Source organism: Schistocerca americana, chromosome 8 (genome assembly GCF_021461395.2).
Source record: "Schistocerca americana isolate TAMUIC-IGC-003095 chromosome 8, iqSchAmer2.1, whole genome shotgun sequence".
Taxonomy (NCBI): Eukaryota; Metazoa; Arthropoda; class Insecta; order Orthoptera; family Acrididae; genus Schistocerca; species Schistocerca americana.
In genome coordinates this window covers 54,009,846-54,031,148 of record NC_060126.1, presented here as the reverse complement: position 1 = coordinate 54,031,148, position 21,303 = coordinate 54,009,846, and the positions used below count along the sequence as shown (strand labels likewise).

Below are 21,303 nucleotides of genomic sequence, written 5' to 3'. Positions count from 1 at the left end.
GAGGAGACCGCGCGACTCAAGGACCCAACACAAACGCCGCCCCACCATACGTTCGAGCAATTTGCACAAAACGTTGGTGAGGGTAATGGGACGATAGCTGTCCACCGCCAGTGGGTCCGCACCGGGCTTCAAGATGGGGACAATAAGACCCTCTCGCCATTGCGACGGGAACACGCCCTTGCTCCAAATGCGGTTAAAGATGGTGAGGATGTGTCTCTGGCAGTCCCGGGAGAGATGCTTCAGCATCTGTATGTGGATGCAGTCTGGTCCTGGTGCCGTATCAGGGCAGTCAACAAGGGCAGCGAGGAATTCCCTCTCACTGAAAGAAGCATTGTATTTTTCAGAACGACGCGTGTGGAATGATAACGGCGTCTGCTCGGCTCGCTCCTTTAGAGAGCGAAAGGCGGGGGGATAAGTGGCAGTCGCAGAGCTCTGAGCAAAGTGCGCAGCAGCAAGGTGTTCAGCAATGGCGGCAGCGTCCGTGCAGACAGCACCATCCAAGAAGATCCCAGGGACACCCATAGGGGTCTGGTATCCATAAATGCGCCGGATCCGGGACCACACGAGCGAGGGGGAGACACGGGAGCCCAAGGATGAGACATACCTCTCCCAGCACTCCTGCTTACGCCGTGCGATAAGGCGACGGGCCAAGGCACGGAGCCTCTTAAAGGTGATGAGGGTCTCTAGAGACGGGTACCACCTATGACGCTGGAGAGCCCACCTAAAGTCGTGAATAGCCTGAGCAATCTCCGGCGACCACCAGGGTACAGCCTTCCTCCAAGGGAATCCAGAAGAGCGGGGGATGGCAGCCTTGGCTACAGAAATGATTGACGTGGTTAAGACACGGACCACCTCGTCAATGTCATCCTGTGGGGGAGACTCGATGGTGGCAGCAGAAGTAAAAGCCGGCCAGTCAGCCCTGTGGAGAGCCCAGCGGGGCAGGCGCCCAGAAGAATGACACTGGGGCAGTGACAAATAGATGGGAAAATGGTCACTACCACACAGGTCAGGGTGCACCCTCCAGTGGAGGGATGGGACAAGTCCGGGGCTGCAAAGAGAGAGATCGATGGCCGAGAACGAGCCATGGGCCACACTGAAATTCGTGGGAGCACCGGTGTTCAAGAGGCTAAGGTCGCGCTGAGCCAACACATGCTCCACGGCACAACCGTGGTCATCGGAGACAGTCCCACCCCATAGAGGGTTGTGGGCATTGAAATCGCCCAGAAGCAGCAATGGTGGCGGGAGCTGAGCCAGCAGCGCAGCCAAGACATGTCGGGGAGCTCCCCATCCGGAGGAATGTAAACAGAGCAAACAGTAATAGCTGGTGAGCGCTCAACCCTGACAGCGACTGCCTCTAAAGGCGTCAGAAGGGGTACTGGCGAGCTACAGAGTGGTGAACAAAGAGGCAAACCCCACCTGATGCTCGTTGACAGGCAGCACGGTTCTTATAGTATCCCTGATAACCACGAAGGGCGGGGGTCCGCATTGCTGGAAACCAAGTTTCCTGCAGAGCAATGCAGAGAACAGGGGAAGCACTCAGAAGCATCCGGAGCTCAGGCAGCTGGCGGAAATAACCGCCGCAATTCCACTGGAGAATGGAAGCAGTAAGGGACTGGGAGGGTGTGAAGGCGACTAAGAGGCAGACGGCGCCTCAGAGCCAACTGCTGCCATCGGGGGAGAGTCAGCTGAGGCCATAGGAAAGGCCCCCCGAGGGTTCCGTGAGGGCGAGATCCGCGGCAGAGGCGAGGATCTCCACCTCATCCCCGGAGCCAGGACTATGTAGAGCAGGCGGCACTGAAACCGCCGGAACGTCCTTCTTCTTGGACACATTCCGTTCCTTCTTCTCGCGTCTGCCCTTAGGGTAAGAGGGCTGGGAGAGCTTCTCTGAAGGACCGTCGGAGGCTGACGACGACGCAGAAGCCCTACGACCAGCAGGTGTTGGAACCTTCAGCCACTGGCTGACATCCGGCTGGGTAGGAGAAGAAACGGAGGAAGGGAGAGCCCCGAGGGACCCCTTCCGTGAGAGAGGAACTGGCAGAGGCAACGCCGGTGGAGAAGGAGGGGGAGGGATCGAGCCCCCCGGTTGTTGAGCAGATGTCACTCCCGAAGTAAGCGTGGGGGGAGCAACAGAAGAGGGTTTGCCCCCAACGGCTAAGGGGGCAACAGAGGAAGGTGTGCCCCCAGACATGAGGGGGGCAGACATAGAGGCATGGCCCCGAGGGCCCACGAAGGCGGCACAGAGGAGGCGACAACCGCCGCTCGCGAGGGCAACGATGACGTGGCTGCAGCATAAGATGTTCGAAGGGAAGCAGGATACAACCTTTCAAATTTCAGTTTTGCCTCTCGATAAGTAAGCCGGTCCTGGGTCTTAAATTCCATTATCTACCGCTCCTTATGAAGAACGGGGCAATCCGGCGAGCATGGAGAGTGGCGCTCCCCACAGTTGACACATACAGGCGGAGGCGTACATGGAGAATCGGGATGAGAGGGGCGTCCGCAATCTCGACATGTGGCGCTGGATGGGCAACGGGAGGACATGTGCCCAAACTTCCAGCACTGGAAGCACCACATCGGGGAAGGGATGTAGGGCTCGACGTCACAACGGTAAACCATTACCTTGACCGTCTTGGGCAAGACATCACCCTCGAAGGCCAAGATAAAGGCACCGGTGGCCACCTTGTTAGTCTTGGGGCCTCGATGCACACGACGGACAAAATGCACTCCATGTCGTTCTAAGTCGGCTCTCAGCTCGTCATCGGATTGTAACAATAGGTCACGATGGTAAATAATCCCCTGGACCATATTTAAGCTACTGTGGGGAGTGACGGTAACAGGGACGTCACCCAGCTTATCACACAAGAGCAACGCTCGTGACTGGACTGGGGAAGACGTCTTGAGGAGGATGGACCCATTCCTCATTTTAGACAACCCCGCCACTTCCCCAAACTTATCCTCCAGGTATTCCACAAAAAACAGAGGCTTCGTCATAAGAAAGGAGTCACCATCAGTCCTGCTGCAGACAAGGTATTGCGTTACATAAGGCTCCCGCTTGGCACTAGATCTACGTCCCTCCCATGGCGCAGCCAACGAGGGGAACGACTGAGGGTCATATTGCGCAGCATCAAAGTCTACTCTGCCTCGCTTAGAGACACTGGTGGCCGTGCGACCACCAGCTTGGTGTGATTTATTGCGCTTTATTGCGCCACATCCGCCCAGATGCCACCTACTCTGAACGAGGGCTCTCCCCAAGGGCGCCACCCAGCCAAAGCAACGGGTACCTAGCCGATATCCCATTGCCCGGAGTCCCCGTGCCCCAGACAAGATGGGCACATACTCCTTGGCATGCGTGGGGAGGAAACAGCTCTGGCATCTGCAGTGCGATCCCTGCGTGGTCAGGGGGCTACCACCAAGAGGGTACATGACGACCCCACCACAACGGACTGGCTACCGTGCTGGATTTTAGGTGTTGAAAGGGTTCACAATTATCGTGGGCGCTAAGAAGGGGATTGCGCACAAGACGAGAAGGAGGTAACCCAGAAGACATTGGGTGTAAATCCCGCCACACAACAATAAGGAACATGCAAGATGGTGGTGCATGATGGACCAATAGAAAAACACCACATAAGGCGTCCTTCCCCAAATGGCACGCACTAACAACGGAAATTTGGAAAAAAAAAGGACGTCAAACCCAAGAGGGGACCATCACAGAAGGCCGAAACGTTTGAGACTCCTTTTAGTCGCCTCTTACGACAGGCAGGAATACCGCGGGCCTATTCTTACCCCCAAACCCGCAGGGGGATGCTCCACGAGATTTATAGAGGCATCGGCAGTCTCCCGCTGTTGATCTGCGGAGTCCGGGGCAGAAAAATGGTGGCGGTGCACACTGGCGGCATGGAGGTCGGCTGGGCGAGGGCATCATGTCACAAATTTGACTTCTTGGAGCCTTTCCATTTGGCACAGGAAGACTCAGATGTTTGTTGGATGGAGGGATGTAGAAAGTCTTTGTGGGGGTATTCCTTCTGTCCTTTCTGACCTGCCGGTTGCATAGCAGGTGACTTCGCCCCAGGAGGTGAAAGTTTGGTGACTTGTTGCACAGCTGGACGAGGAGATGGCAATGCTACCATGACACTGGGTGATTTCACAACTGCAGTGCTGAATTTGAGATCATATGTCTGCATGGTCATGCCCTCCACGGAACGAAACTTAGCAAGAACAGTACTGTAGGTGCCAGATGGTAGACACACGGTTTGTGACTAGCCAATAACCTGCGAGCAACCAGGCCTTCAGGAGCGCACAGCAAGGAAGAAGGAAAAGAGGAGTTTCAAATGGCAAAGCAGAGGGAGGATAGGAGAAGGTTAACAAAGAAAAGAAAAACAGATAAATGAAAAACAGTGGTGAGACTGTTCTTGTCTCAGCTACTGAAAATGCAGAATACATTCCCCAAAAAAAAAAAAAAAAAACCCAGACATGTTCCCAAGGAAGGGGAAAAGATTAGGAGGAGGATAGACATATAGCACAGAAATGGAAAAGGTGCTGCAAAGACTGGGGACCCATGGTAGACAAATACGAACTCGCTAAAGAGAGGTGACATGTATCATGCTGGGATTGGATGATACAATATAAAGGGGCCTGCAAACATCCAATATTTGATAACAATTCTAGTTTGTCAAATCTTCACTATAGTGTTGAGACCTTACACTATCAACATTACTGAACAAATTGTCAGTTGGTAGCGCGATTTTGCTTGGTTAAGATGTGCAAGTGTATTAGCTGTAGCTTGAGAGCAACAGAAAATAAGAAAAGACGAAATGGGCCTGAGGGGAGGGGGGGGGGGTGGAATGGAGTGACTGGTCAGTTGTTAATTTACTAACTGAACTCAGAACTACAAGTGCAAAAGATGTCGAATTATTTTCAATGAGCCCTCCTACATCATGCATTAAATTATTAGTGTTGATACAAGATAGAACAGAGAAGGAAGCAAAATACGTTAATGGCAGAGGCAATCACAATCGACAAGCGATTAGGAGAAACAAATTTCTGGCATCACGCAGTTCATTCTAATACTCAATTTAGTTCTCTAGTATCAGCCAACACAATCAGTAAAATTTTGTGGAAACCTGCGAAGGAATTATATCTGCCTGTCAAGAACCTCTTCAGGTAACTAATGCAAAAACTCTTTCCATACTGTGACAATTTGGTGAAAGATCTCTTACTAGTATATTTCAACATGGTAGAATTTTTCCAAACTGCTATGTAATACACCAACCAATACAATATTTTCATATCACTGTAGTAAGCAGTGTCACAGTGAATCTGTTAACCATCCTAAAGTGGTATTCACAACGATTACCCTTGCAGAGGCCTATTGTGTGAAGACTCCTTAAAAACGATCTGGGTACGTTACACACAACTGTGTACTGAAAAATAAACAGTGCACATTAACACCATGTGGCTTGTTCCTGAGGTTCTGTCAACATCTGACTCGAAAATATTGTCAAATCATGAATACTGTCTAAAGATCCCAATAACTGCAAACACTCATTGCAGCAGCAAACGTGCAGCATAAAAACCGCTTCAGCTTTTCACCAGCATTTGCATATCACAAAGTACACTGTAATCGATGGAAATAGAGCACTTAGTTCCACACTTTTAACAAGAGTTTATGCTAGCAAAACAGTCACTTCTGCAACTAGTACATGCCTCAACTGCTACCAGTAAAAGTTGTAGCCTGAAACAGCTGACAAACTCTGAAAACAACAAATCACTAAATACTTTTGTACTTACAACGGGTGACAGAGGTGAGGCCTTTGTAAAAGATGATAGGTATCTGCAAGCAAATGTCAAAGTGACTGGTTCTTGCATTTCAATGGTCACCGCTTCTTCCTCTTTGTCAACATTAGCTGTCTGTGCCAATTTTATATTAGCTGTAAAATAATTACATGTTACTTCACTAGTAACAAAAGTAACTTCAGGAAACTAAGTACCTGTGCAATATTGCAGTTAATGTGCCATAAACATTATCTGGACTCAAAAATTAGAAAATATCAAGTAGTTAAAAACAAATATGATACCATGTGGATTGCTTTGTTTTACAGTAACCCACATGTTAACAAAATCATGAAGATAGCTGTTGACTGCAAAATTCACTTCAAACCATTGATGCTATGCACTTTGTGCCTAATGAAATAAAGGCATTTTACATATTTAGAAATTTCTCTGGTGGCAAAAAAATTCCACTGTCAGTTTATTTTGTAACTTACAAGAGTGAGCTTTCCATTATAGCCAATCTGAAAGACCAAATACTGCCAATTCCTTACCTGAACCAATGTCTCCTGCTGCAGAAAACTTTACTCCCTCTTTCGAACATGAAATTACACACGATTCACCAAACTGGCTCAAGTCTCGGCAAATGCGAGTAAATTCTGCTGATGGAAGCCTTATTGTGCAAGAGTAATCAGTCTCCTGTGGACAGTAATAAATATTCCATTAACTTTACATAGTAAGAACATAAAATGTTGAATTAATCACCATATAGAATAACGCTTTTCAGATTACAGTTGAATGTATACTGATGACAGAGCATACAGAAACAAGCATTTCCAAAATATCTAAACACTAAATGCATTTAACAAATTGGAAAAATTATAGTACTGTTTAGCCCTAATTTGCACTCTCAATGAACAGTACACTTTCTAAGAGCAAACATTTAATCAACAGTACATAACTACCACACAGGTCGTCATGTATTCTCCAGCAGATAGACGGGGGAAGTCTTGGGCTGCAAATTGATAAATCAATGGTCGAGTAACTACCATGAGCCACACTGAAATGTGTGGCTGCTCCAGTTTTTAAGAGGCAGAAGTCGAACTGAGACAGTAAAGTTTAGACATCTCTGCCTCGGCCAGTAAGCACAGTGCCACCCCACAAGGGGCTATGGGCATTAAAATCTCCCAAAAGTAGGAAAGGTTTAGCGAGTTGATCAATCATTGCAACTAATACATTCAGGGGTACTGCACAATCTGGAGAAAGATATACATTACAGACAGCTATTTCCTGCATCATCCTTATTCAGGCAGCCACAGCTTCAAGAGGGGCTTGAAGGGGCACAGTGTCACTACAGACTGAGTTTAGGACATGAATGTAAACTCCACCTGACACTCGATTACAGTCACTACAGTTCCTGTAATATCCCGTATAGCCACGGAGGACAGGGGTCCACATTGCCGGGAAGCAGGTTTTCTGTAGGGCAATGCAGATAGCAGGTGTAAAGCTTAACAGTTGCCATAGCTCAGCCAGATGGTGGAAAAAACCGCAGCAATTCCACTGGAGGATGTCATCGTGAGACTGGGAAGGCATGGAACATTCAATAAGGCAGTTTAAGCCTCAGTCACCTGCTGCCACCGACTTTTTGCTTAAGCAATGTATATTCATCGTGTGAGGGTTTGGCGAGACACCCAACCTCAGATGCAGAGCTTGTAGGTTGCTGTTGTTGGTTTAAAAGAGAGGGGAAAGGACCAAACTACAAGGATTTTTTTTTTTTTTTTTAGGGTGCACAACTACAATGGTCATTAGTGCCCAGACTAAGTTAGGAAAGCACCAAGATGCACAAGGTTAAAACAGCAACTAAAAGGGACAACACTAAAAAAAGACATTAACAGGCATAGGATTAAAAAACAGCATAATCAAAAGTCCTAAGACAGGTTTGTCAAGTGGATAAAACGAAGAATGCGAGCAGCTGCTCCGGAATCATCTGCTAAAATGTCATCCAGAGTACATGGCAGGCCAAGATCAACGCGCAGTGTATTAAAATTCGGACAGGACATTAAAATATCGCATACCGTCAGCAATTGCCCACATGGGCAGAACAGCACCGGCACAGCCGTCAGCAGATGGCGATGGCTGAACCGGCAGTGTCCAATATTCGTAACCGAGCCAAAACGACCTCCTCTCGTCGAGAAGGGCGTGAAAAGGTCGTCCAAGCTGTGGGAATAGGTTTCAAGGCCCGAAGCTTGTTGTCCGTAGTGTAGCCCAATCGGCATGCCACAGCGATAAAATGCGCTGAGAAATGACCCTGCTACAATCTGATGAAGGGACACAACAAGAAGCTGTCCGAGGCTGGAGTACCGCAGCCTTGGCCGCGGCATCTGCAGCTTCGTTCCCAGGGATACGACATGACCAGGAACCCACATAAAGGGAACTGGAGAACCGTCGTCCACCAGCTGCTGATGAGAGCGTTGGATCCGGTGCACGAAAGGGTGAACCGGATACGGATCACTGAGGCTCTGGATGGCGCTCATGGAATCGGAGCAGAATGTCGGTGGCGGAAGATGTAAGGACCAGCCTGGTAGTGGGCAAATAGCTCAGCTGTGAAGACCAAACAACAGCCATGGAGCCGGTATTTGAAACTGTGTGCCCCGACAATAAAAGAACACCCGAAACCGTCATTGGTCTTAGAGCCATCTGTATAAATGAAGATCATATTAAGGAACTTCGAACGAAGTTCGACAAAACGGGAGCAGTATATCGAAGCTGGGGTAACCTTTGGGAGCGAGTTGATGTCAAGGTGAACGCGAACCTGAGCCTGGAGCCAAGGTGGCGATTGGCTCTCGCCCACTCGAAAGGTTGCAGGGAGCGAAAAATCAAGGTGCTGAAGGAGGGGATGAAAGCGAACTCCAGGGAGTAGCAGGGCAGAGACATACAACCCGTATTGACAGTCGAGAGAGTCGTCAAAAAAGGAACGATAAGACGGGTGGTCGGGCATTGACAATAGCCGACAGGCATACCGACAAAGCAGTATATCGCGCCGGTAGGTTAGTGGCAATTCACCGGCTTCAGGATGAAGACTCTCGACAGGACTGGTATAGAACGTTCTGATCGCAAGACGTAAACCCCGATGTTGAATAGAGTTGAGGTGGCGTAAGATGGACGGGCGTGCAGAGGAGTATACGAAGCTCCCATAATCTAGCTTTGAGTGGACGATCAACTGATAGAGGCGAAGTAGGACAGTTCAATCCGCTCCCCACGACATACCGCTGAGAACACGGAGGACATTTAGAGAACGGGTACAATGGGCAGCCAAATATGACACATGTGGAGACCAGCTACGTTTCCTGTCAAATGTAAGACCTAAAAATTTTGTTGTCTCCACGAATGGGAGAGCAACGGGACCAAGTCTTAAGGATGGTGGGAGAAACTCTTTGTAGCGCCGGAAGTTAATACAGACCGTCTTCTTGGCAGAAAAACGGAAGCCATTGGCAACACTCCAGGAGTAAAGACAGTCAAGACAACGCTGAAGACAGCGCTCCAGGAAACATGTACGCTGCGCGCAGCAATAGATGGTAAAATCATCCATGAAAAGGGAGCCTGATACATCAGCTGGGAGGCAATCCATTATTGGATTGATCGCTATGGCGAAGAGAGCGATGCCCAAAACTGAGCCCTGTCACACCCCATTTTCCTGGCGAAAGGTGTCTGACAGGACAGAACCCACATGTACCCTGAACTGTCGATCCATTAAAAAGGCACAAATAAAAAGAGGGAGGCGACGGCGAAGGCCCCATGTCTGCATGGTGCGGAGAATGCCCGCCCTCCAACAGGTGTCGTAAGCCTTCTCCAAATCAAAGAACACAGCCGCGGTCGGGCGCTTCCGCAAGAAGTTATTCATAATGAAGGACAACAAGGTAACCAGACAGTCAACAGCAGGGCGGCGCCCACGAAATTCACATTGTACATTGGTAAGTAGGCGTCGAGATTCGAGCAGCCAAACCAAACAAGAGCTAACCATTCGCTCCATCACCTTACAGACACAGCTGGTAAGGCAGATGGGTCGATAACTGGAAGGCAAGTGCTTGTCCTTCCCCAGCTTAGGAATCTGGACAACAATAGACTCGCGCCAGCATGTGGGAACATGCCCTCAATCCAGATTCGATTATAAGTATGAAGAAGAAAACCTTTATCCGCAGGAGAAAGGTTCTTCAGCATCTGAATGTGAATAGAATCAGGCCCTGGAGTGGCGGACCGTGACCGGGCAAGTGCATTTTCGAGTTCCCGCATGGTGAATGGGGCATTATAACTTTCACAATTCGAGGAGCGGAAGTTAGGTGGCCTTGCCTCCTCTGCCTGTTTTCGGGGGAGGAAGGCAGGGTGGTAATGAGCGGAGCTCGTAACCTCTGCGAAAAAGCGGCCGAAGGCATTGGAGACATCCTCAGGCCACAAGAACGTCATTCGCGACCGTCAAGCCAGAAACTGGTGAGTGGAACTTAGTGCCAGATAGCCGGCACAGGCTACCCCAGGCAACAGAAGGAGTAAAACTGTTGAAGGTGCTTGTGAAAGCAGCCCAGCTGGCTTTCTTGCTTTCTTTAATAACACAACGACACTGTGCACGTAATCGTTTATAATTGATACAATTCGCCTCGTAGGGTGGCGTTTAAAGGTGCGTAAAGCACGTCGTCGAGCACGTAAAGTTTCTCTACATGCTGCGGTCCACCAGGGGACCGGTACGCAACGTGGAGAAGAAGTAGTGTGAGGGATGGAATATTCAGCAGCAGTGAGAATGACTTCCGTGAGGTGTGCGACCTGACTATCGCAGCTTGCGAAGGTTTGACCCTGAAAGGTCGCCCTGGAAGAGAAGAGCCCTCAGTCTGCTTTGGAGATGCTCCAACTAGTTGAGCACGGAGAGGGGGTATGATGCAGGAGATGGATGACACAAAGGAAGTAGTCACTCGTATACGTATCAGAAAGTGTGTACCACTCAAACAGGTGTGCAAGTTGGGTAGTACGTATAGAGGTCTAAATGGGAATAGGTGTGAGTTGTGTGCGAAAGAAAAGTAGGGGCGCCAGTATTGAGGCAGACAAGATTGAGGTGGTGGAAAAGATCTGCTAACAGGGAGCCTCTCAGGCAGGATGCTGGAGAGCCCCGAAGGGGATGGTGGGCACTGAAGTCTCCAGTTAACAAAAATGGTGCAGGTAGCTGAGCAATAATTTGCATCATGTCTGCCCTGGTAATGGCAGACGACGATGGAGTGTAAACGGTAAAAATGGAAAATGTAAAAGTGGGGAGAGTAATTTGGACGGCAACTGCCTGCAGGCCGGTGTGCAATGTGATGGGGTCGTAGTAAATATCATCCCGGACCAGCAACATAACCCCTCCATGAGCCGGAATACCTGCCACAGGGGGTAGGTCAAAACGCGCAGAGGCATAGTGTGCCAAGTCAATTCGATTGCTTGGCCGTAGCTTCGTTTCCTGGAGAGCTACGACAAGTGGACAGTGCAAGCGTAGCAGCAACATTAAGTCCTCTCGGTTGGAGTGAATGCCACGAATATTCCAATGAAGAAGTGCCATTGTGAGAAGAAAAAGGAGAAGCAAGGAGGGGTCACCTCAAAGGCCGCTGAGGGCCTGGCTTCGAGCGAGCACTGCCGCCGCTATCAATAGGCGGAGAGTCATCGTCCATTGGTTCAATAGGTTCGTTGGCCATCTTGTTAAGATGGCCGGGAGGGGGAGCTTCCTCTGCCGGTTCGGCTACCAGCGGTGCGGCCAGGCGAAACGGATGACGGGCTGGGGCGGCAACCGCTGGGTGGCGCAGGAGAAGAAACACGCCGTGGCAGAGAACTTTGCTTCCTATGAGCCTTCTTGGAAGTACTGGTCGATGGAACGGACGACCGTAGTGCTGAAGGTCAGATCGCATGTCTGCATCGCCACCACCCTGGTAGTCCGAGGAGAGGCGAGGACAGTACTGTATTTCCCCGCTGGGAGCAGCGTGGGCTTCCTACTAGCAAATAGCTTGCGAGCACCCGAGGTGGACACACTCTTTGACTCTAATTTTCTGTATACAGCGTTAATCCTTGTAGATGGGACAGTCGCGGGAGGACGCTGCATGGTCACCCTGAGAGTTCACGCAACAGGGAGACTGAAGTGGACAGTCACCCTCATGGGCGTCCCTGCCACAAGTGACACATCTAGCCACAGTAGAACAAGACTGGCGAGTGTGATTAAAATGCTGACACTGGTAGCAGCGTGTAGGTGTCGGGACATAGGGGTGAACAGAAATAACCTCGTAGCCCGCTTTGATGCGCGACGGCAGCTGAACACTATCAAAGATCAAAAGAAAAGTGTCCGGGTCGGTACAAGATCATTGTTGACCTTTTTCATGACCCTATGGACAGCCGTCACGCCCTGCTCAGCGAGGAAAGACTGAATCTCCTCGTCAGACAATCCGTCGAGTGATCTAGTATTGACCACACCACGCGACAAATTCAAAGTGCGGTGAGCCTCCACCCCAACAGGGAACGTGTACAGGAGTGTAGCCCAAAGCAGTTTTTGTGCCTGAAAGGCACTCTCAGTTTCTAACAACAAGATACTGTTACACATCCTGGTACGAGACTTGACAGATCCGGCTATGGCATCTACGCCCTTCTGGATAACGAAAGGGTTGACAGATGAAAAATCCTTTCCATCCTCAGATCGAGAAACTACGAGGAACTTTGGGGCAGGCGGTAGTACTTTTGTCACTGGTGGCTGGTCAAGTTTCCATTTTTGGGCAGAAATCGAGAGAGAAGAAGAGAAATCCGTTGCGGAGGAATCCCCCATGACTGTCAGCGTCTCCGATGGCGCACTCCTTCCTTGTGGGGACCCCCTCAGAGGGCACTCCCGCCTTAGGTGAATGTTTACACCTCGGGTCACACCTCCTGAGAAACGGACAGAAGGACCAATTGGCATGGTCGGAAGGTGTCAGTTCAGGCAATCACCCCTCCCTGGGCCTGGCCTTTACCAGGGGGTACGTACGTGCCTTACTTTTCTACCCAGGGCGAGGACATTAGCATTACCATAACCGGCTACGCGTGAGAATGCGTGGGTCGGCCTTCAGGCACGCACAGGGAGGACAGAAGAAGGGGAAAAAATGGGAGAGAGGGAGAGAAAGGACAGTGTCTCAAACGCCAAGGCAGAGCCCATAGGGCGGTGGCGAGGGTGGGAAGAGGGCGAGGGAGGCATGGAGGAGAAGAAGAAGGCATGGAGGAGAAGAAGAAGGCATGGAGGAGAAGAAGAAAAGAACGCATGGAGGAGAAGAAGAACGCATGGAGGAGAAGAAGAACGCATGGAGGAGAAGAAGAACGCATGGAGGAGAAGAAGAACGCATGGAGGAGAAGAAGGCAAGGGAAAAAGTAAAGAAGACAGTGAGAGGGAGAAGGACAAAGAAAGGTACCAAACAAAGGAAGGAAGAAACCAGAATAAGTGAAAGACCAAAATGACCACAAATATAAGTCGTGGAACCGTCCGTCTCCAGATGCAGGCGCAAACTACCCCCTTGCTGGGGAGGGACTCCTTTTAGTCGCCTCTTACGACAAGCAGGAATACCGCGGGCCTATTCTAACCCCCGGACCCGCAGGGGGGAACTACAAGGTCATCGGTCCATTGTTCCTAATAAAACAATGCCACAAATGTGAGAATAAAATAGACGAGACATCTAACACAAAACGGAAAGAAAGGAAAAACCAAGAGAACAAAGGGAAGGCAACAAACCGTAAAAAGAAAAAAGCAGACAAGACAACAACAGATGCTAGGAACAGAACAGAGTAAAACAAAAAAGCGGATTACAATGGCTTGCCAACCATGAGAATAAAAAGGAGAAGCCAGCCACTCTCCCACACATTAAAACTTCCACCCTAAAAGGGTGGAGGACACAGAGGGACAAAGGACATGTGCTAAAACCTACACCGAAGTATAAAACCCACTCTCACAGATAAAATGTAAAACTAAAGCTGCTGCTGAGACATTGTCACTCAACACCAAAGGTAAGGAGCTGGGTAAGTTAAAAGTCCGCCTAAGAGCAGCTAAAAGTGGGCAGTCCAGCAAGAGGTGGACGACTGTCATTTGGTAGTCGCAGCGACATACCGGTGGGTCCTCGCGACGGAGTAGGTAATCATGCGTTAGCAATGTATGGCCAATGCGGAGCCGGCAGAGGGAAAATGATTCCCTGTGAGAGGACCGCATGGAAGACTTCCAACATTTGTTATCTCCTTAATGAAACACAGCTTGTTGTGCATACTGTTATGCCATTTCGTCTCCCAAAGCCTGAAAATCCTGCAGCGTAAGACAGAACTCAGGTCAGCTTTGGAGATGCCCATCTCCAGAAGCGGTTTCCATGTCACCTGTTTGACCAGCCTGTCAGCAAATTCGTTGCCTGGGATTCCGATGTGTCCTGGGGTCCACACAAACACCACTGAATGACGGGACCATTCCACGGTATAGATGGACTCATGGATGAACACTACCAGAGGATGGCAAGGGTCGATAGCTTGTAGGCTGCTCAATAAGTCTGTACACAGGAGAAATGACGCACCAGGGCATGAGTGGATGTGCTCAAGAGCACAAGATAACCACCAGCTCTATGAAAACACTGCAGCTATGTGGCAATGAGTGCTGTTCAATATGTCCTCCACGAACATACGCAAAGCCTACATGACCATCAACCATCGAGCCGTCGGTGTAAACCACTTCAGAGCCCCGAAACACATCAAGAATCAATAGGAAGTGACAGCAGAGAGCCACAGGGTTAATGGAGTCCTTAGGGCCACGTGAAAGGTCCAAACGAAGCTACGGCCGTGGCACACACCATGGAGGCAGATCGGACTGCAAGTAAGGTGGTACAGGGAAGGTCTCCAGTTCAGAGAGAAGGGACCGCACGCGAACCGCAATCTTTAGCCTCGACTTGGGCTGAAGATGCGGGAGATGGACTGCCAAGGTCAGGAAAAGAAGACGGTAATTCAGATGCTCAGGATAACTACTAATGTGTGCAGTGTAACAGGAGAGCAGTTGTGCACGTCTGATCTGCAACGGAGGGATCCCAGCCTCACCAGCAGGCTTATCACCGGACTCTTCCTTAAAGCCCTGTCACTAGTACGACCTCCGCAATGGTGCACACGGTCGCGTAAAAGCATCACTGAGGGCACTGCCGAACCCTAAACCACACTCCCATAGTCAATTCTGGATTGGACAAGGGCTTTGTAGAGCCGCAGCAGTGTAGAGCTATCTGCACCCCAACTGGTGTTGCTCAGGTAAGGGAGGGAAATCAGGTGCTGCCAGCACTTCTGCTTAACCTGACGAAGAATAGGAAGCCAAATCAATCTAGCATCGAAAACCAGTCCTAAGAATCGAGAGCTTGTAGGTAGCATTGGTGTGGGTGCCACCGCAATTTCCTTGGTCTTCGGGGTCTTCTTTTTGGATTTCTCTTGTTGCTCCTTGGGTTTCCCTGGCTGGGAGGACTTCACTGACTCAGTCTCCAGGACTGAGGATGAGCGTCAAGCCCTACAACCAGCTGCTTTTGAGCTCTTCAGCCACTGGTGGGTGTCATCTTTCCCACAAGCAGAAACCTGGGAAGGGAGTGACCCAAGGGACCCCTTCCTAGTGTGAGAGCAGCTGAAGAAGACTTCCACTTCTCCGGCTTAGAAGTGGGGATGGATGTCCCCAATGGTGGGCGTGGATGGGGGAGGGGGCTGTTGCTCCTGAAATAAGTCGTGCGAGAGCAATAGGGAGGGAAATGCCCCCCACCATCAAGGGGGAGCAGGTGTTTTCTGGCTCTGAGAGGTGACTAGGGTTGGCAGAGCTGATGGTACCGGAACTGTTCTAGCGACAGCATAAGACGATGTCATATGTACAGGATGCAGGTCTCAGTATAGGTCAGTTGGTCCAGGGTCTTGTACTCCATGATTTTCCTTCTGGAGGATCCTGCAGTCTGGTGAGCAAGGTGAATGGTGCTCTCCGCAGTTGACACAGATGGGAGGTGACTGACATGTGACGGGCGTTGACAATCTCGACCTGTGACGCTGGAAGTACAGTGGGAAGACATATGACTGAACTTCCAGCACTTAAAGCACCGCATCAGGGGAGGGATATAGGGCTTTACATCACAGCGGTAGACCATCACCTTGACCTTTTCGGGTAATTTATCACCCTCGAAAGCCAAGATGAAGGCACCGTTGGCAACCTGATTATCCCTCGGACCGTAGTGGACACGCCCAACAAAATGTACACCTCGCAGCTCTAAATTGGGGTGCAGCTCATTGTCAGACTGCAAAAGAAGGTCCCTATGAAAAATGATACCCTGGACCATACTTAAGCTCTTATGGGGCGTGATGGTTACAGCAACATCCCCCAGCTTGTCACAAGCTAGTAACACCCGTCACTGGGCAGAGGATGCTGTTTTGATCAAGACTATCCTAGATCTGAGTTTGGACAATCCCTCCACCTCCCCAAATTTGTCCTCTAAATGCTCAACAAAAAAAACTGAGGCTTCATCGTCATGAAAGATTCCCCACCAGCTCTTTAACATACAAGGTACAGGGGCAAATAAGATCCGCTGCCATCATTAGCCAGACATTCCTCCCATGCTGTGGCCAGGGAGGGTATTGATTTGGGGTCTTACTTCTGTGCACTGAATTGAGCTTGTGAACGCTTGGAGGCTGCTAGTGTTTCACCGCCAGCTTGATCGCATGTCATCCGCCCTGATGCCACCCACTCCAGCCAGGGGCCCTCCCCACAGGTGCCATCCAGCCACAACAAAGGCCAACCTGGCAGGATGTCCATTGCTGGGAATTCTAATGCCCCAGGGGAATGGGCATCTACCCCTTTGGCATACATGGGGAGTTAACTGCGCAGGCTTCAGCAGAGCAATCCCTGTGTGGTCAGGGGGCTACAACCTACAGGGTACATGGCAGCCCCACCACAATGGACTGGCTACCATGCGACAAGAACGCTAAAGATCTCAATGCACGATGGACACGGTGCACCATGTAAGGCACCCTTCCCCAATTTGTTCGTTCTTCATGAAAATTTTGAAGTATGGAGGTCAAACCCTACACAGGACCATCACATGAAGGCCGAAACTTGTGAAACTCCTTTTAATCACCTCTTACGACAGGCAGAAATACCTCGGGCCTATTCTTACCTCCGGACCCACTAGGGGGCACTGGTTAGGTATGTACCCAGTAGAATAGTTCATAATGGGACGGACCCTCCATGGTAGACAGACACTATAAAATTTCTAAAGAAACAGACTCCCATATAATAGATGTAAAACAAGGTGAAGGTCTAAAGATAGATACTGAAACACTTTTGGCTGTCTGATAAAAATCACTATCACAGCAGAATATTGTTAAATGATCTTTCACGAAAGCCAAAGAAATTTTTGTTATGTGCAAAGGCTTTTAGTGGCACCAAAGTTATTGCGTCCAGTCCCTAGCGAACGAGACAAACTGAAATTGATGTTGGCAAAGGAAAAGCAGAAATGTTTTCAAATGTTCCTTTACAAAGGGAAACTCAGAATTGCTCCATTAAAATGCTCCTACCAATGAAAAGATTAGCATAATAAGTATTAACGTCAGTGGCGTTGAGAAAGCTGAAATCGTTAAAACTGAACGTGTCTACAATTAGGGTATGCAGTATATCTTTATTTCCAAAAAACATTTGGCTCAGTACCACACCTACACTTATTGTCCAAAGTATGATCATATCGTGTATTAAGTCAAATTTGTGACTGGATTGAAGACTTCTTCGTAGCGAGGATGCAACATGTTATCTTGGATGGAGAGCAACCGTCAGGTGTAGAAGTAACTTCGAAAGTGCCCCAGAAGCACACTGTGACCCTTTCTTTTCAGGTTGTATATCAATGACCTACAATTAATATAATAACCTCAGCCTTTTTCCAGATGATGCAGTTATCTATAATAAAAAACTGAAAGAAGCTGAGCAGCTTTATGCACATAAGTATTCAGTCCGATCTTGGTACGATTTCAAAGCGATGCAAACATAGGCAACTTTCTTTAAATGTTCAAAAACGTAAAATTGTGCACTCCACAAAAAAAAATGTATTATCATATGACCACAATATCACTGTCACAGAATCAGCCAACTCTTACAAATATCTGGGGAACACTTTGTGGGGAAATGAAATGAGGGGCTCAGTTGCAGGTAAAGCAGGTGGTAGACTGATTTATTGGTGGAATACTGGGGAAATGCAATCAGTCTATAAAGGAGTTTGCTTACAAATCACTCTTACAACTCATCCTAGAATACTATTAAGTGTGTGAGACCCACTGCAAATAGGACTAACAGGAGATATTGAAAGTAAACAGACGGGCAGCACAAATGGCAACATGTTCATTTGACCTGTGGGAGAGTGTCAGATATGCTGAAGAAACAAATGGCAGACATGTGAAGATACATGTAAATTATCCCAAGGAAATCTAGAAAGTTTCAACAAATAGCTTTACATGATAACTATGAATTACTACAACCCGCCACATATTGCCCACACATGGATCATGAGAACAAGATTAGAATAATTACAGCATGCACTGAGGCATTCAATCAATCATTCCGATAGTGATCCATACGTGAGCAGAACGGAAAGAGTCCCTAATAACTAATAGAATGCGAAATATCTTCTGCCATGCACTTTGCAGACGTTTGCAGGTTGTGTATCTAAGAAGAAAAATCAGACCCTTTTACATGAAGTTAGCTGAACCTATGTAGGCTAATTTGTTATTGAATGTATGCTCTCTATACCACTATGTCATCACTGACAAACATAACTAATAGCATACCTACATTTCTTTCAAGCTGTGCACAGTGGAACAGTTCAATAATTGGGTTGAAATTCCATGCCAAACCCCCCCCCCCCCCCCCCAGGGTCTTTCTTATTGTGACAGACTTATCTGTAGTGCAGCCTGTGGTCTTTATTAGGTTGGAAGGTGACAATTTATACGAGTTGGCAAAAGCAAAACATCTGGTGGTGTTAAAAAAAATTGCCCAGTAGTGAAGACTAAATGTTATGTCCGTGCCATACTGAAAAATGCAGTGGGGATCCAACACACAACTTACATACAATAACTGTAATTCCTGTACTCAGGAGTAAAATTACAAAGTCTCAATTTGACATACAATGAGGTACAAGGCTGTAGCATGTAAGACTGTAAAAATCTATTTCCCAAGTACCACATATTTATCTCTAGCTACAAAGAAAATACGTATACTGTTTGACCAGGATTTCCCGAGATGACATTAACTAATGCTTCTGTCTCAGAAAACAAATTCACACAATCTAACAAAAAATTAAAAATATTTAGTTTTATTAAAGTTATCTGTTACTGCATAATCCAAGAAGTAAATACACGGAAATTGTTTCAATAACCATAAGGAACTACAGAAGATCAGAGGTGGCACAAAATATCCTTTCTATGTAAGATACGATAAAGCAAATATTTTTCTACTGGTTTGTCGTGCATGCTCTAGTTTAATACTTTAACAATTTAACGTTATTAACTACACATCCAGAAAGTAGGGCCTATATGCACACTGTCATCAAAGTCAGAACTTCTGGTACTTTAACAATTGTCAGCAAGAACTACATAAACTGATATGAATCTATCCTCTTCTGGGTTCATGAAGTCAGAGCTGCCCCAAAATATGTCAGTATTATGTAGTAAAACCCAATATCCTTCAACACTTCAGTATTCCAAGTAACAATGTATCCTATAATTTTTAACATTCATATTTGCTATCACCTGATCTTTCTCTGATAAATTCTACAGTGGAAAATTTTTTCTGGTACAGCATGTCCATGAAGATTCAATTCAAAATGGTATTTCCATATTGTCAAAAGTGTACATAATTGTTCTGTAATGTGGCATTCAGGTGTAGCTTTTTGTATACTTTTCTGCGAACCTGAGCATTTAGCATCGGCTACTCGTAAATAGAACATTTCCTGTTAATATCGTCATTTATAAATTATAAATGTTTTTCTCGTATTTCTCTATGCAGATGTGTACACAAATTCGTATGTTTACAGCTCCATGAAATGTCTGTCTAAATATGATCCATGGATAAATAAATTACTTTCCTTGACAAACTTGGAAACATCAATCCCTCTCTTGCACATCAAGTGAAAACTTAAAAATTTGGTCGGTGTATAACTCACCGGAATTCCCAAATGCTCCTGATCCAAGTTCATCAGTTTCATTTCATAGTCTGAGACTTTCTCCTGATTTGGAGATTCGAAGACGAAAGTTACTGTATCGGCATTATCCTGGGCTTTGATGGTAACTATATCATCGTTTGACGCACATTTAAAAATCTTTGTTAAACTGGAAGAGAAAGAGGGTACTGAACAATGCAATGTGATTGAAAATAACTTATGAGATAGACAATTAATAAAACGTAATTCCTCTACATCAAGTATAAAAACTGGTTTTTCTCTAGCTTACACACAACATACATTACCTTGCCAAATTCATTCCCATCGACAGATTTCTATCGCATCGATATTTGTCGAATCCGTCACTTCTCATATTGAGTGAAACCAAGCTGACGTGAGAATTATCCATGGCTTGTAGCTGTATTCCGGAATCGGAGCAATCAAATGTTGCTTCATTTAGCAATTCTTTGATTGCCTCCAAAACTTTCTTCAGGATTGAACTCTGCACAAGTCTTGCTTCGAACATTTTGACTGCAATGTGGAACACTTGCTAACAAAAGCCCTAAACCTGCCCGGCTTCCTACACAAAGACCTGTACCACGAGACGCCCTTTCACTGAAAATTGCGCGGGAATAACATCAGCGATGTTGTTGGTTAGTGTTTTGAGCGCGAAACCTGATTACACATTTTTAAAGGATCTTTGGCTAACATCCAAATAAATAAGATCGTCGCCGCTAATTTTGCGATGTTAATTTGTGATAAATATATAGAATTAGACTCCTCCTTTATAGTGTGTGAGCTATTGTTCGTTAATATCACAATTTTGCATAATTTTTGATAGCTAGTGGTACAAGAGACACGGACAGTGGACCTTTCGCGGAGGGAGAAGGTCTCTTCGCCAATGTTGAAATACACGCTCACGAGTTGCAGGAGACAGGAGCTCTCATGAATACCAAACGTCAAGATCGGCGTCAAAGCGTAGTGATAAATGCCGCAGCACAAGCTATCGTGGGTGGGTGGTCAAACTACAATTCTTTTAGAGATTGGGGACATAAATAAATGCTATACCATACAAATTCTATAAGACGATAAAGGAGTTAGGCCTCGTTCCAAATTTTCCTGTTCACAAACAAGAAATCGTGAGCGCAGTTGGCGTTACGTCCTGTGGGATTAGGATGCTGGTTTTTGTGACAAGCTGGGGACTGGAGTGATACAATGGCCAAACCTAGTAATTGATCATTTAGTTACTAACTGCCTGATAGACAGATTTTTTGAGAGAGAGATGCATAATTGATGTCTCCTTAGGAAAATGTTTCTTGACAAACAATGGCGAAAA

General features: G+C 47.5%; 1 protein-coding gene across 1 annotated transcript in view; it reads right to left on the bottom strand.

Moving 5' to 3' along the window:
* Nucleotides 1–20,601, bottom strand: part of LOC124545035 (proliferating cell nuclear antigen) — a 31,822-nt gene extending 11,221 nt beyond the window's left edge. The window contains exons 1-4 of the mRNA XM_047123818.1: nucleotides 20,273–20,601; nucleotides 19,971–20,136; nucleotides 6,318–6,462; nucleotides 5,785–5,924 (exon numbers count right to left, since the gene is read on the bottom strand). Of these exons, the coding sequence (XP_046979774.1) occupies nucleotides 5,785–5,924; nucleotides 6,318–6,462; nucleotides 19,971–20,136; nucleotides 20,273–20,493 (672 nt within the window). The 5' untranslated portion in view covers nucleotides 20,494–20,601. The remainder of the gene's footprint in view (nucleotides 1–5,784; nucleotides 5,925–6,317; nucleotides 6,463–19,970; nucleotides 20,137–20,272) is intronic.
* Nucleotides 20,602–21,303: the final 702 nt, after the last annotated feature.